Source organism: Opisthorchis viverrini (assembly GCF_000715545.1).
Source record: "Opisthorchis viverrini unplaced genomic scaffold opera_v5_2, whole genome shotgun sequence".
NCBI classification, from domain to species: Eukaryota; Metazoa; Platyhelminthes; class Trematoda; order Opisthorchiida; family Opisthorchiidae; genus Opisthorchis; species Opisthorchis viverrini.
In genome coordinates, this window is record NW_008751658.1 from 2,872,226 (window position 1) to 2,884,150 (window position 11,925).

The 11,925-nt window shown below is 44.4% G+C and overlaps 2 protein-coding genes across 2 annotated transcripts in view; one reads left to right on the top strand and one right to left on the bottom strand.

The window, feature by feature from the left end:
- T265_00220 (hypothetical protein) overlaps window positions 1–7,446 on the top strand; it is a gene marked incomplete at both ends in the record, with an annotated part of 34,395 nt that extends 26,949 nt beyond the window's left edge. Inside the window, 4 exons of the mRNA XM_009163928.1 lie at window positions 374–772; window positions 1,360–1,648; window positions 3,732–4,084; window positions 6,977–7,446. Coding sequence (XP_009162192.1) covers window positions 374–772; window positions 1,360–1,648; window positions 3,732–4,084; window positions 6,977–7,321 — 1,386 coding nt within the window. The remainder of the gene's footprint in view (window positions 1–373; window positions 773–1,359; window positions 1,649–3,731; window positions 4,085–6,976) is intronic.
- Window positions 1–8,536, bottom strand: part of T265_00221 (hypothetical protein) — a gene marked incomplete at both ends in the record, with an annotated part of 17,933 nt that extends 9,397 nt beyond the window's left edge. The window contains one exon of the mRNA XM_009163929.1: window positions 8,461–8,536. Within this exon, the coding sequence (XP_009162193.1) occupies window positions 8,461–8,536 (76 nt within the window). The remainder of the gene's footprint in view (window positions 1–8,460) is intronic.
- Window positions 8,537–11,925: the final 3,389 nt, after the last annotated feature.

An 11,925-nucleotide genomic window follows, 5' to 3' on the forward strand; every position in this document is an offset into this window, starting at 1 on the left:
TATATATATATATATACATAGCAGCATGTTATAGTTGGTCCCCCATTTTGGTGACCAACCCTGTTACGTACGTATGGATTTAATTTAATAAAGTATCCAGTCTCTATTGCACGTCTCACTGTATGTATGTTATGGTCTCTTCATTAGCAACTCTAGAAGACCTCACTCCCCGCCGGTCCCCCATTTTGGTGACCAACCCTGTTACGTACGTATGGACATGATTTAATAAAGTATCCAGTCTCTATTGCACGTCTCATTGTATGTATGTTATGGTCTCTTCATTAGCAACTCTAGAAGACCTACTCTCACTCCCCGTCATCTAGTGTCGGCTGTTACTAATTACATGCGTCATCTTTTCTTCCGCTTGTCTTAGTCGTTTGACGACTCCTTAGGTCGCTTGACTCTTCTGACGAATCAAAGCCTACGCAATCTGGTACGCGTTTGTGACCAAGTTTTGCATTCCAAAACCTCACGCCCCAGTACCAACTCAAGTGGTACCTTGTCTGACCAGCTGACGCGAGCCATCCGTCGGCATCGGCAGGAAATGGCAGCTGCTGAAGCCGGACTCCGTTTGCTTGTTGGTGCCAATACTTCGGCTGCAGATTCAGCACTTTCACAGCTTATTCTGGAAGTGAATCAGGAATTGCTCGATTTGGTCCAGCCTCTAACCAGTCCACATACAACACCGTCCGTTGTTTTCGGGCTTTTACCAGATTGCCCTCCTGCACTGCCTCTGGGAAGAGCGATCAAGATAAAGTTGAATCCTGATGAAGTAAGTCATTCAGTAACTGGTGTGTCAGCTTGTACCTGACTCGCTCAACCTTATAGTAGACCCGAACAGACCTTGTGCCTGCATAATTTCTGTGCTCTCTTAATTTAAGGGGAATGTACGTCCTCTTCAGTTGTGATTGAGTTGGCATGGATTGCGATCCACGTGAACCCTATCAGTAGTTCGTCAGCTACATCCAGCCCAGTGTATCTTGTCTAAGTATGAGTTAATCGTACTCCTAATCAGCCACTGGTGGCTGAGTGGTCAAGTGTTCAAACTGGTAGCTTGAAGGTCGCGAGTTTGAAACATTCTGGAGTTTGGTGGGATGCACACTACTAATGATCCAATAATGAGAAACAGCTGCGCCGTGCTTTTCGACTTCCGGGACAAAATCTGAGATGAAAATTTCAAAATGCACTTACGCTACCAACGATGAGTGGTATCATTTAACTGTAAATTCAGTGACGGACGCAACCTCAGTACCTTGAGTGCAAGCAGTAACCACCTTCTCTACCTAGGAAATCTAATAGCAGCAGTTTTTTTAGTTTGTTTTGCTCTCTATTCACATAGTGTTGTTTCACTCTCTCTAGACGACATCCGTATTTGATGAACTGTGGATGCTGGGTGAGGAATTGACGACTCCACTCCTTGGAACATCGGTCACTCAACGTTTGGCCCCGGTAACCTGTCCAGATTTGGTTTCACACTTTGCTTTATTTCACCGGACCTGTCGTCGTCGTTGGGCAGTGAGGCGTTTGGAAGCTAGTTTGTCGGACGACAAACTGCACCTGAATGCCGAATATATCGGTCGTTTGCGAGTACTTGAAGAATTAGGATTCATCGATTCGGCTACCGAACGGGGTTGCTTGAGCCTAAAGGGTAGGTCGTTCTCTCAGTTATTTGCTGGACCTTGTTCTCCAATACACTGATGATTTGGTGGTTTTAGGCTGGCTGTTCGATGAAACTATCTTTCGGAACTGTGTCGGTGGCTCGTGCTACCGCCTTTAACGAGAAAAATCTGAAAACTACGGATATATGTGAGCTAAACTTGGTGTGTGATGAATTATACCTAGGTCCTTGTTGCTGCTGTTCTCACCCCTACGACAGAAGTCACGCAAGGCCCCGTGGGAGTGGGCCTTAGCGAACATTCTGCGCCAGCTTTCCTTCTAGTTTCTCACCTCTAAATGAACCATCTCCAACTCTCGATTTTGTTCCCCTTCAAGACAATTTACCTCCCAAAGTTTGCACATGAACTTGTTCGTCCATAAAAAACTTACCTGAGCACGTGACAATCTTGGCGTTGTCTGTTTAAGGCGGCAGCTTTGATTATGCGATATTTGATGAGGTTTTGTCACCAGACGCTACCTATTTTAAAGTACCGTATCGTTCGCAGGAAAAGCGTGTAGGTGTGTGAAGATTCCAATGAGAAAAAGTACGTACATTCCCCACAAATGACTCACAATTCCTCCTGCGATTCAAGGCACTTACAACGCAAACCTTTGTTGAAGTTCGATAAGTTCAGAACAGCTCACATTTTATTTATAAGGAGAAGGGAATGTAGTTAAAAAGTTATGAGTATTTTGTTCTATGCAAAGTCTTCACAAGTTTTTTTTTGTAATTTTCCACTACTTATAATGTTGCTCTCTCCCAGAAGATCGAAGCACCTTCTTGATGACCTACGTTCAAGTGGATTGTTGTACACGATTTGGTAGATACGATAACCCCCCGAGGGGTAGTTATCACGAGAATTGGAATACTTCAACATCTCCTGGTGGATTCTCGTTGAGATGATACTGTCTATGGTCAGATGTTTATATCCCAGCTTACTGAAAACAGAATTGTCGAATCTTGTGGGAATGGTCTTTAACGAATGATTTAGTTTTCTTTAACTTGAGTTGTCTCCTCATTTTATTGCAGTACAAATCATGCTGTCTTTCCAGCCGTCATTTGAAGTTATGACTTTTGTCTTAGTGCGGAATTCTTAGACAGTGAATGGACTGGCTCACCTCTGTTCACGTTTTGCCTTTCACACCAAAGCATGCATCTTAAACTTATCTAAGTACAAGCGATGGTGTTGTCTAAAAGTGGCGTCCACCATTGAAAGAAACTCACGAATTGTTTCACAATTGCACTAAAGGCCACCCCTAAAAGTAGTCGCTATTCTATGTTTCAAGGTTTAGGTAATTCCGATATCGTTCGGTGGAGGCATTAACCAATTTATCAACATGGTCGCCCAGTTGAGCATCGCATAATAACGTCAAAAGCAACATCGGGAAGTAGAAGCCGGGCTTCAAGTTGTTTATTAAATAAGGAATAGTGAATGGTATAATTATCCTCCTAATGCTATGACTTTGGAACCATTTTTCATTAGGATGAACTATTTAGAAATTTTTAGAAATTTGGAATCTCTCTCGCATTCCCATCGTCCATACCGGCCGGTTGATTGTTCCCGCAAATTCAAAGTTTGTCAGATTCATGGCCTTGTTAAGCGAAGGGAGAATGTAGTCTTTCCAGATATAGGAAGTTATCTGGATATCGGACTGTGAGGGCTTGCTGGGAACTTTCTTGGTTTGTGGCTTCGGGAAGTCTCTTTCGGATGGAGACCACCATATCGCTTCCTAATGCGCAAATGTGACAGTTCCGCGTGAGACTAATTGGTCCTAATTCCCGTGAAGGTTTTTAAGATAGCGTTAACCCTGACTGTCACCCTATCTTTCAGCTATAGTCGGTAAGCAGTTCGGTATCGGTGTCCCTTAAAATAATTGAAGGCTATTCACGCTGCTGAATGCTCATAGATTCCTGTTGCTCCAGAATTAGTTGGCACGGTTAGTTTCCAAATTCACGGGGATAGTTCACGTCAGCACGTGGTTTTCATGCTCAACACGCTTTTTGCGAGACATTCTTCGATAACTGTACAGTTTTGTTTCCCATTGCTTCTTTTTGTTCGTCAACAACTCTATAGGTTTGGTCGCTTGTGAATTACAGCAGATGGAAGTCCTGCTAACCCAACTCCTTTTGGATGGCTCGTTTACTCAGTTGCCACCAGCAGATATTGCGGCCCTTTTATCTTGCTTTGTTTTCGAGATTCGCGCTACGGATACGGCTCGGGAAGAACATACAACACAACAAAGCGCATCGTCAAAACCACAAAGTCATCTGGTTGTGCTCGATACTGCTTCATCAGATACAGTCCCAACCCCGTCAGCCGATGGGGAAGCAGCTGCTTTCGAATCAGCAGTGGTGGCTCGAAAAATAGCCTCTGTTCCGGAACATCTGAAGGAAGCTGTTGCGAAAATGTTCAGTTTTGCATCAAATGTGAGTGGTTTAGTTTTAGACTAGCAATTGACAGTCTTGTCTTACGAGGTTTTGTCTGTCGTCGATTTTGAGGAATTTCTGTGCCATTTTTCTCGAGTCGTCATTAGCTTTTGACACCACTCTGCTATATCCTCACATGGCATTGAAAAGGTATCTCCATCGTTTGAAAGAACACGCCATTGCGTTGCTCAAGTTGTTTTGGGTGAATTGTTAAGGTGCGGATGATCTTGATGTCGTATCTTTATGACGAATTACAGTTTGCAGTAGAAATTTCATAGCAATCGCAAAACAACCACTAGGAACTATCAGTGCAATCACCGCGTGTTAAGTGTCCGAGATATCTTGTTGCTGGTATCCCTCCCTTGTTTTTTTCGTGGCGAGAGATGTTCTATTCTTACGAAACATTGGAACTTGGAACGGTACGAATATCAACTACTGGGTTTCTGGAGGCTTAGGAACGGTGTGGACACCACAAGTAAAGGGATAGGCAGATTTGAGAAACGTGCTTAGTAAAATAAAATAAAGTTTAGAACGTTCAAATACGACCCGACTGCCGCCGTTGCGAACCACAAGTTGGTTTAATTCGGATCGATGGTGCCTCCTGACTGCAGCCGTGCCCCTCATAAGTTTATATTCTCTTTTGCCTTATGCTGAGTGGAAGCGACCGAGATACAGACGGCGTACAACATGGGAACAGAGTATGACAATACCAACCAGTAAACTCAGTCTGGTTATTAAGTACCGACTCTCTAAATTGGGACCCCAGGACTCAAACCACCAACGGTTATTGACATTGCCAGACACGGTTCAGTCATGCAGTCAGTGACTCTCCCTCTTCAAAGCTGTCGCCTTTACTAAGTTGCTGCTGGGTTCCTCCAACCAGCTGATCATGCCATCGTATTCAGTGTTTGGCTACCTACCCTGCTCTTTCTTTTTCCGGTGACCGGAACTGTAGCAGCTAGAACCGATACACCCTTGGTACATGGTTTATAACAGACAAACTGAATCGAGTTGAATTGTGCTGCTCGCTCCTCGCCATAATACACTACGTGACATCGAAGGAACGGATCCAATACAATAAATGAATTGCTTCAGACCACTTTGTTTGGCGGTTTCATGTTACCTTCCTGAAGTTTTGCTCAGTCACGTTAGCGGTGGCAATGCGCATGGAGGAGGTATCACGGTCGCTAACATTCCAGTGAAAATCAGAAGCAGGACAACCACCGCAGTGAAGTTCCGATATTAAATGGTTATAGTTTCGTTTCATTATCGGTGTTTGGTTGGATTATGAGCGCTGACACCCACTTTTATGGACGTTTCCAGCGATGGCCTTTAGTGACGATCCTCCGGTGCTAAATGAATTTTCGCTCCAGCACCTGACACTTATCCCAGCCTTTTTGTTCATAGAAAGATATCGGCCACTGGTGGGGTGATGCTAACAGTACACCGTACGTTCCAGGTAGTTTTTCTTAGGACCATTCCTGTAATCTGTTCCAACCACTGATGCTCTATGAGTAGCAACGGCAACAAACAGACCAACAGGTAAGCATCTAGGCAACCCTCTATGAAGTAAAACACCTTTAAGATAAACATGGTTTTAACGGATATATTTCCGTTCAGTGCACATATTTTGTGTAGCTGCTTTCTTCATGAACTAGCCCATTAATCTACTGAGAAGATTACCACCGTTGTAACAAATAAGTTTGATTTTTTCAAGCCAGTAAGGTGCTTTCAAGGTGGTAAGAAGTATTGCTCTCTCTGAAATTGTGTCGGCTTTAGCAGCCAAAATTTTACCACAAATGAGTAAGCCACCGTGCTATCCTACAGGATCGCCAATGGCTGTATTGTCTAAATATATGTCAGGTTTACAGATGAGATAGGAGAACCATACTAATCACATCACTCAAGTGCGAACACGTTCACCCGTTCAGACGTGAGAATTCAGATGTGTCCAACGTGCGCTGGTGGAATACTGGTAACACGTTCGCCTTGCATGTCAGGTGTCCGGAGTTCAAACCCTGGCACAGCCATTGGATATGCACTGCTGATGAATTCTAATAAGAGCGAAACTCGAGTCCAGTGCTTCCCGCCCTCTCGGTGTGGATTCACATGAGTAATTGCGCCAGGATAGGAGGACAACTGTTCGGAACGAGAGTGATGTGAAACTTAAAAAAATATCCCACATTGTTTGAAGCGTGTTTCTTGTGATAGGAACGGCCTCCAATGAAATTGTGGGAAGCATCATTTAAAGGACTACAAATGCTTGGTAGAGTGCAACGGGGGAAGAATTTCCCAACTGATAAAAGAGACCAGTTATGTTGGCGGGCAAGGAACTCGCTGGTAAAAGCTTCAATGTTTTGCTTGCTATCCGTCGCCATTCCCGTTTGGAGCAATTCAGTTTTGTAAATTTTCCCCTCGAAGCAATGTTCCCGGGGATAACGAAGTTTTTCATTGATACCAGCGTATGTTCATCAAAGGAGGAACTCATGCGAACAGTATCACACGCTGTCTGAAGCGTGGCACCGAAAATCCACTCGTGTCTTAGTGCTTGAGTAGCGCCGGGTATGATGAAACACACTGTTTTATTTGTAGCAGATGCGCTAAGTGTTTAGTAGCATTGCCTATTCACGACTGGGAAATCACAATGCAACACGGTGGTTCTCTGTAATGATTACCGACTACTGACATCCTAGACATTACTATTATGTCGGGTGTGCACTCGATAGAAACCACTGTGGATGACCTGTGAGGGAGAATTTCTCTGATGCAACAACATAAAAGGGTTACTTTTGGGAAGTCAATGATTGCCATTGAAATCTGCATCGAACTTTCAACGTGTACCCCATAGTAATTCTGTACCCCTCTCCTCGTCTTTTTGTGGCCGGCTTTTAGTTGGAGCAGCTCCAAAGAAAACACGGCCTCAGTGATCCGACCGCAGACACCCGACTTAACTGCACGCTAGTTCAAGTAACACACGCATGGGCTACTGGACACCCATTTTCCACACTGGTCACTCTCACCGAAATGCAAGAAGGCAACTTGGTTCGTGGACTTTTGCGTCTGGATGAACTGCTCCGCCACATTTGCAATGCCTGTCATCGACTCGGTGACCAGGCACTTGGCCTACGAATGAATGAGGCTCGCAATGCGATTCACAGGGATCTCGTCTGTGCGCCCAGTTTGTATATCTCTGAGGAGTTTGTCTATTCAACGGCTGACAAATCGGAACCCACTTGACAGTCTACTATGATGTACATTTTTTATTTAGTTTTTTTGTACAAAAATTCTGTTAATTTTTCAAACTATTTTGCATTTATTGTAGCCTGGGGTTTCCTGAGCCATCCTGATAGTTCAGAGCCTCATATACGTTCAGCTGTCTTCGTCCTATTTACGTGTTACTGTTCGGGTGTTTCCAATGTAAACCGTATGTCATCGCGATGAAATTCAGGGGGTTGTCACTTTTTTCCACTATTATCCTTTAAGTTGAAAGCTCAGGAAGGAAAATCGTATGCAGTGGAACTCACAGGCCTTTCGTTGGAATAGCACTTTCGAGTATCTTAGACGTTCGCTTCGAGCCTGTTGGCTTTGACGGCTACAAGTTTGTCCACTTGTAGTTTTATTGTACGGACAGCCGAGAATAGGAAAGCGGCAACACTTTAAAAGCCGTCAGCTGCACCACAGACGTGCTCAGCTGTCTGACTTATCATTCTGACTGTAAACACTGACCAAAATCATCCTATCCTTTGACATGCACTTTATACCCACAATGTGTAAGGTCATGCTCCTGGGAATGCAGTCACTGAGCATGCCACTCAATCCAGGGAGAGGCACACGAATTCGTGGAGCGCTTTCCGTATCTTTAAAGTTGTATAAGTTCAGATTGTAGTGGGATAAATGAGGTCAATGCACGAATCTGCAAGGCTCAGGTAGCGTTTGCTAAGCTGAGACACCTCTGGCTTAAAGTGCTATATCCCTCAATATCAAGAGACGTGTGTATCGGGCTACACTGTTGGCTGTTTTGTTGTACAGTTGTGAGAAATCGCCTCTTCTGGAAGTGGAACTGGGACTCCTTCAGATCTTTGACGCCCTTGTATCAGAACTACGCTTGGTGTATATTGGTGTCGGTGGATCAGTAACAAGACTATTAGAAAGTGATTTTTCGGTTGTGTGATGGGGGCTTCCACTGAACAGTGTGTCCAGCACCAGAAGTTGTACAGGTTAGGCCATGTATTGCATGTGCAGAATCATTATTTACCAAAGAGTACTGTTTTGCGCGCCCAATACAGTGGCGAAAGCAGCGAGGTAACCAGCCCTTGACCTGGCAGAGGGGTATGAAAAAGATTACGGAACGTTTCGGTGTTCTTGTTGCTACTCACCCTCTAGGACAAGGGGTGCGCCTGGTTGGAGACACAAAACATGACTGCTAACCGATGTCACTGGCGTTCGTGTCATTTTCTATCCAGATTACTTGAATGAGTATCCGGAGGTGTACGCGCCTCGAAATGATCGCAATAAGCTGGCACTAAGTCCCTACCCCCTATTTAGATCCTCAAGCCCCTCTTGAATTATCTCCAATTTAATGAAGCTTCAAATTGCTGGTATTTCAACTTTGGTTCGGCCCTATCGTGGTTGCCAGCCGACCCTTAGACGCACAGCCGAAATCTCTATGATACCGTGCTTTAAAAGGAGGAAAGTTGCAGGTAAAAATTTGGCGTTTGTCGGCATTCATTCGAAACCATAAAATCTTCCCAGATAATAACAATTTTGCGTACTAAAATTTTAATTTGAACGCAAGATTCACATTTATAATTGCGCCCGTGACTCAGAAGCCAATCCTTGGACGCATACCAGAAATTTCTTTGAAACGATAGTTTGAACGAAGGAAACTCTAACACGAAGTTTTATGATTTGATGATAGTTACTTGAAACCTTAAAATCTGCCCATGCCACCGTAGTTTTTCCGGAAATTGTTTCATACATAACCAAGGTCTATTATTACCGCCGAATTCGTTTTTGATTGCCGTCGTGGCTCATCGGAATTTGTCTGTGAATGTAATAAATCATTTTGTGGGGAAGTTGGCTTCTCCACGGTTTTCCTCTTTCACTGCATTTGAAAATGCTCTGAAAGAGTACCCGAGCAATAAATTTGTAGTTTTTGTCCGCGTGAGCTCAAAAAGCAACAGTGATCTGCCACTATTGTCCGAAAGTTTTTTCTACCGTTCCAGCTGGCGTCTGCAGACAAAGACAAGCCCAAAGCAGTTACCATAAGTACCCAAATTAAGGAGCACCGCGAATATGTATGAGTATTGAAGGGGCGATGCTGACCGTTGGATTAGCCTGTCATGTATGGATGTGGTCTCATTGCCAGATTCCCAAATAGACACGAGCCTAGGAGTTACCATAACCGGCGAAGGCAGGTGGCGGCGCGTATAGTTATAATGAAGAGTAATAGCTGATCTTATTTTCCGTCACTGCCTTTCAGCCTCACGGCGTAATCGAGCTTGATGACTTCATGCTTTGTAATGGGAAATATATCACCGGGAATGTGGTAGTCAAAATTCGCACATCTGGAAATGCTGCATTGTGAATTGACTGTGCATATTCAAGAATGAGGATCGTCCACAAAGATCTATACTCGCATCAGCACTGCATCAATTTTTCGTGGATTATTATGCTGAATGCAAAGTGAGCCGCCCGATCCACAGTTCTGTGGATCGGACTAATCTAATTTGTTAAGTCTGACGAGTATAACGCATGCGAACTGTACTCAACTACCCGCCCGGGGGACATTTGCATTGGATTTTCCGTGGGAGTTATTTTTCAATTGGAAAACACCGCGTAACTGTCAAGCACTTTGAGAGCTGATTTCGTGCTCTATCTTGTAGCGTGGGCAAGTCGACGCAATACGCTGTAAGGCAACGGATACACCGGGTTAAGTCAGACACAGTAGCACGTGTAGGTACAGCAAGCACGACGCACGGATAGGAAAGCAGAACGAACGTGTTGCAAACACACGTATATTGGACACCGGGAAAACGGGTACGGGGAACGTAAAATAGCTTGGATGCACGAGCGCCATTGAGGGCGCGACTGGGGCATATCTGACAGTGTCTCTAGCCATTGATGTGGCCCGTCTCGGGGTCCCCATCCAGGAAGACGGCAATGACCAGCGCAGCTGAGTTTGCTGGTAATGGCTTTCATACTTCGCTGCCAAGTCACTGGTTGACCGCCTCTGACTCTTTCACCTGTAAGTGGGAGAGAGGGGGAGAGAATCACTAGTAAGGTCATATGTTAAACATGTGATTAACTAAAATGAAAGCAACTTAATATTCCGAGTGCGAAGTCATAACTATGTACACATATCCATGACTATAACTAGGTTTGAATCGGGATTTCGGAAAACACTAATGTCGAGTTCCTTCCAAGCTTTTATTGGAAGAAGTGCTGAGGGTATTCAGAAGAAGGTTGTGTGGAAAAAGGCAGGCCGACGGATACGTTGAGGTACGTGGATACGTTGTGTGGTGTTGACATTTCTTATTTAATAAACGTCCTATTGCACATATTTCGCGTGTAGAAGCAGAGGTCTCCAGCAATAAATTATTAGAATTGCTCCATGCTATTTTCTTGCTTGCAGTGCCAGTCCATCGTTCCTTGGTTTATGCGCTTCAACAGTTAAACTCGTTTTTTCTTGGTTTGTGCTGGCTTGTACATGAATCACATGCGTGATATGCAAAATACATCCTTTTAGGAAACTTGCTACTAAAAGATGACAATTACAGTTACCAAACCGAAGCGTTAAACTATGTTGCAGGCACACAACTGACGTACGATCGGGACGACCAACTGTAGGATGACAAAACGCTCATTCCGTGAAAATGACGGAGGAAAGCCACGTCAAGTGCACCGAAGAAGCGATTGTGACCCTAAGTAAAGGTTGCCGTGTGCATGTTGAAAGAAAAGCGTTTTCCTTAAACACCTTAACATAAAATGATGAAATATACATTCGGTTTTGTGGTGAGTGTACGCGGAGATTTATCCTCCTTAAACACCGATCTCCGGTTTAGAAAAAGCGCAAGGATTAATCTAATACATACATAGCACAGCAATAGTCCTTCTAGCTGGATGTAAACTCATGTGAATCGGAACCGCTTGGCTTGTGCACGACCTTCATTCAAATGCCCGCGCTTTCTGGCTTGTGCACAGCTAACCAATCAGAATGTTGGCTTGTGCATGAATCGCATGCCCTTTTTCTTGGCCTGTACACAAATGCAATTTGAACGCGCGCGCTTCCTGGCTGGTGCACAGCAAACCAATCAGAGTGCTGGCTTGCGCATGAACCGCATGCCAAGTTTCAATTGCGCTACAATCCCGTTAATCGGTAATCACGGTGATTAGTGAACTTGAGATTCCTCTCACTTATACAGAATAACATTAGTAACATATCACTAAATCGTGTAGCATAATTTGGTCAACGGCCCGTGACACTGGCACATTTACCTTCCTTACAAACCGGTAAAATTAATTTTGGCAGTGTGAGCAGCAGCCCATTTTTCACGGATTTCACGGATTCGCGGATTGATACACAGGATCGAGGCTTTTGCCCAAGTTTCCCGGGTCGGTTTTGTTGTTGTCGGTCAGTGGCTGTCGTTCAACTGAAAGGCACAAGTGAAAAAAGGGTGTAGCACTGCTCTTTATGTTCTCAGCGCGGGGCAGTATGCTCGCCAGCGCGAGGATTCGCATAAATAAATGTCTAATAGTGCTTTAAATTGGGTTCGAGAAGGAGCGTGTACAACCGTCGGAGGAAGGTCATTCCACGCAGCTACTACCCGAAATGAAAAAAA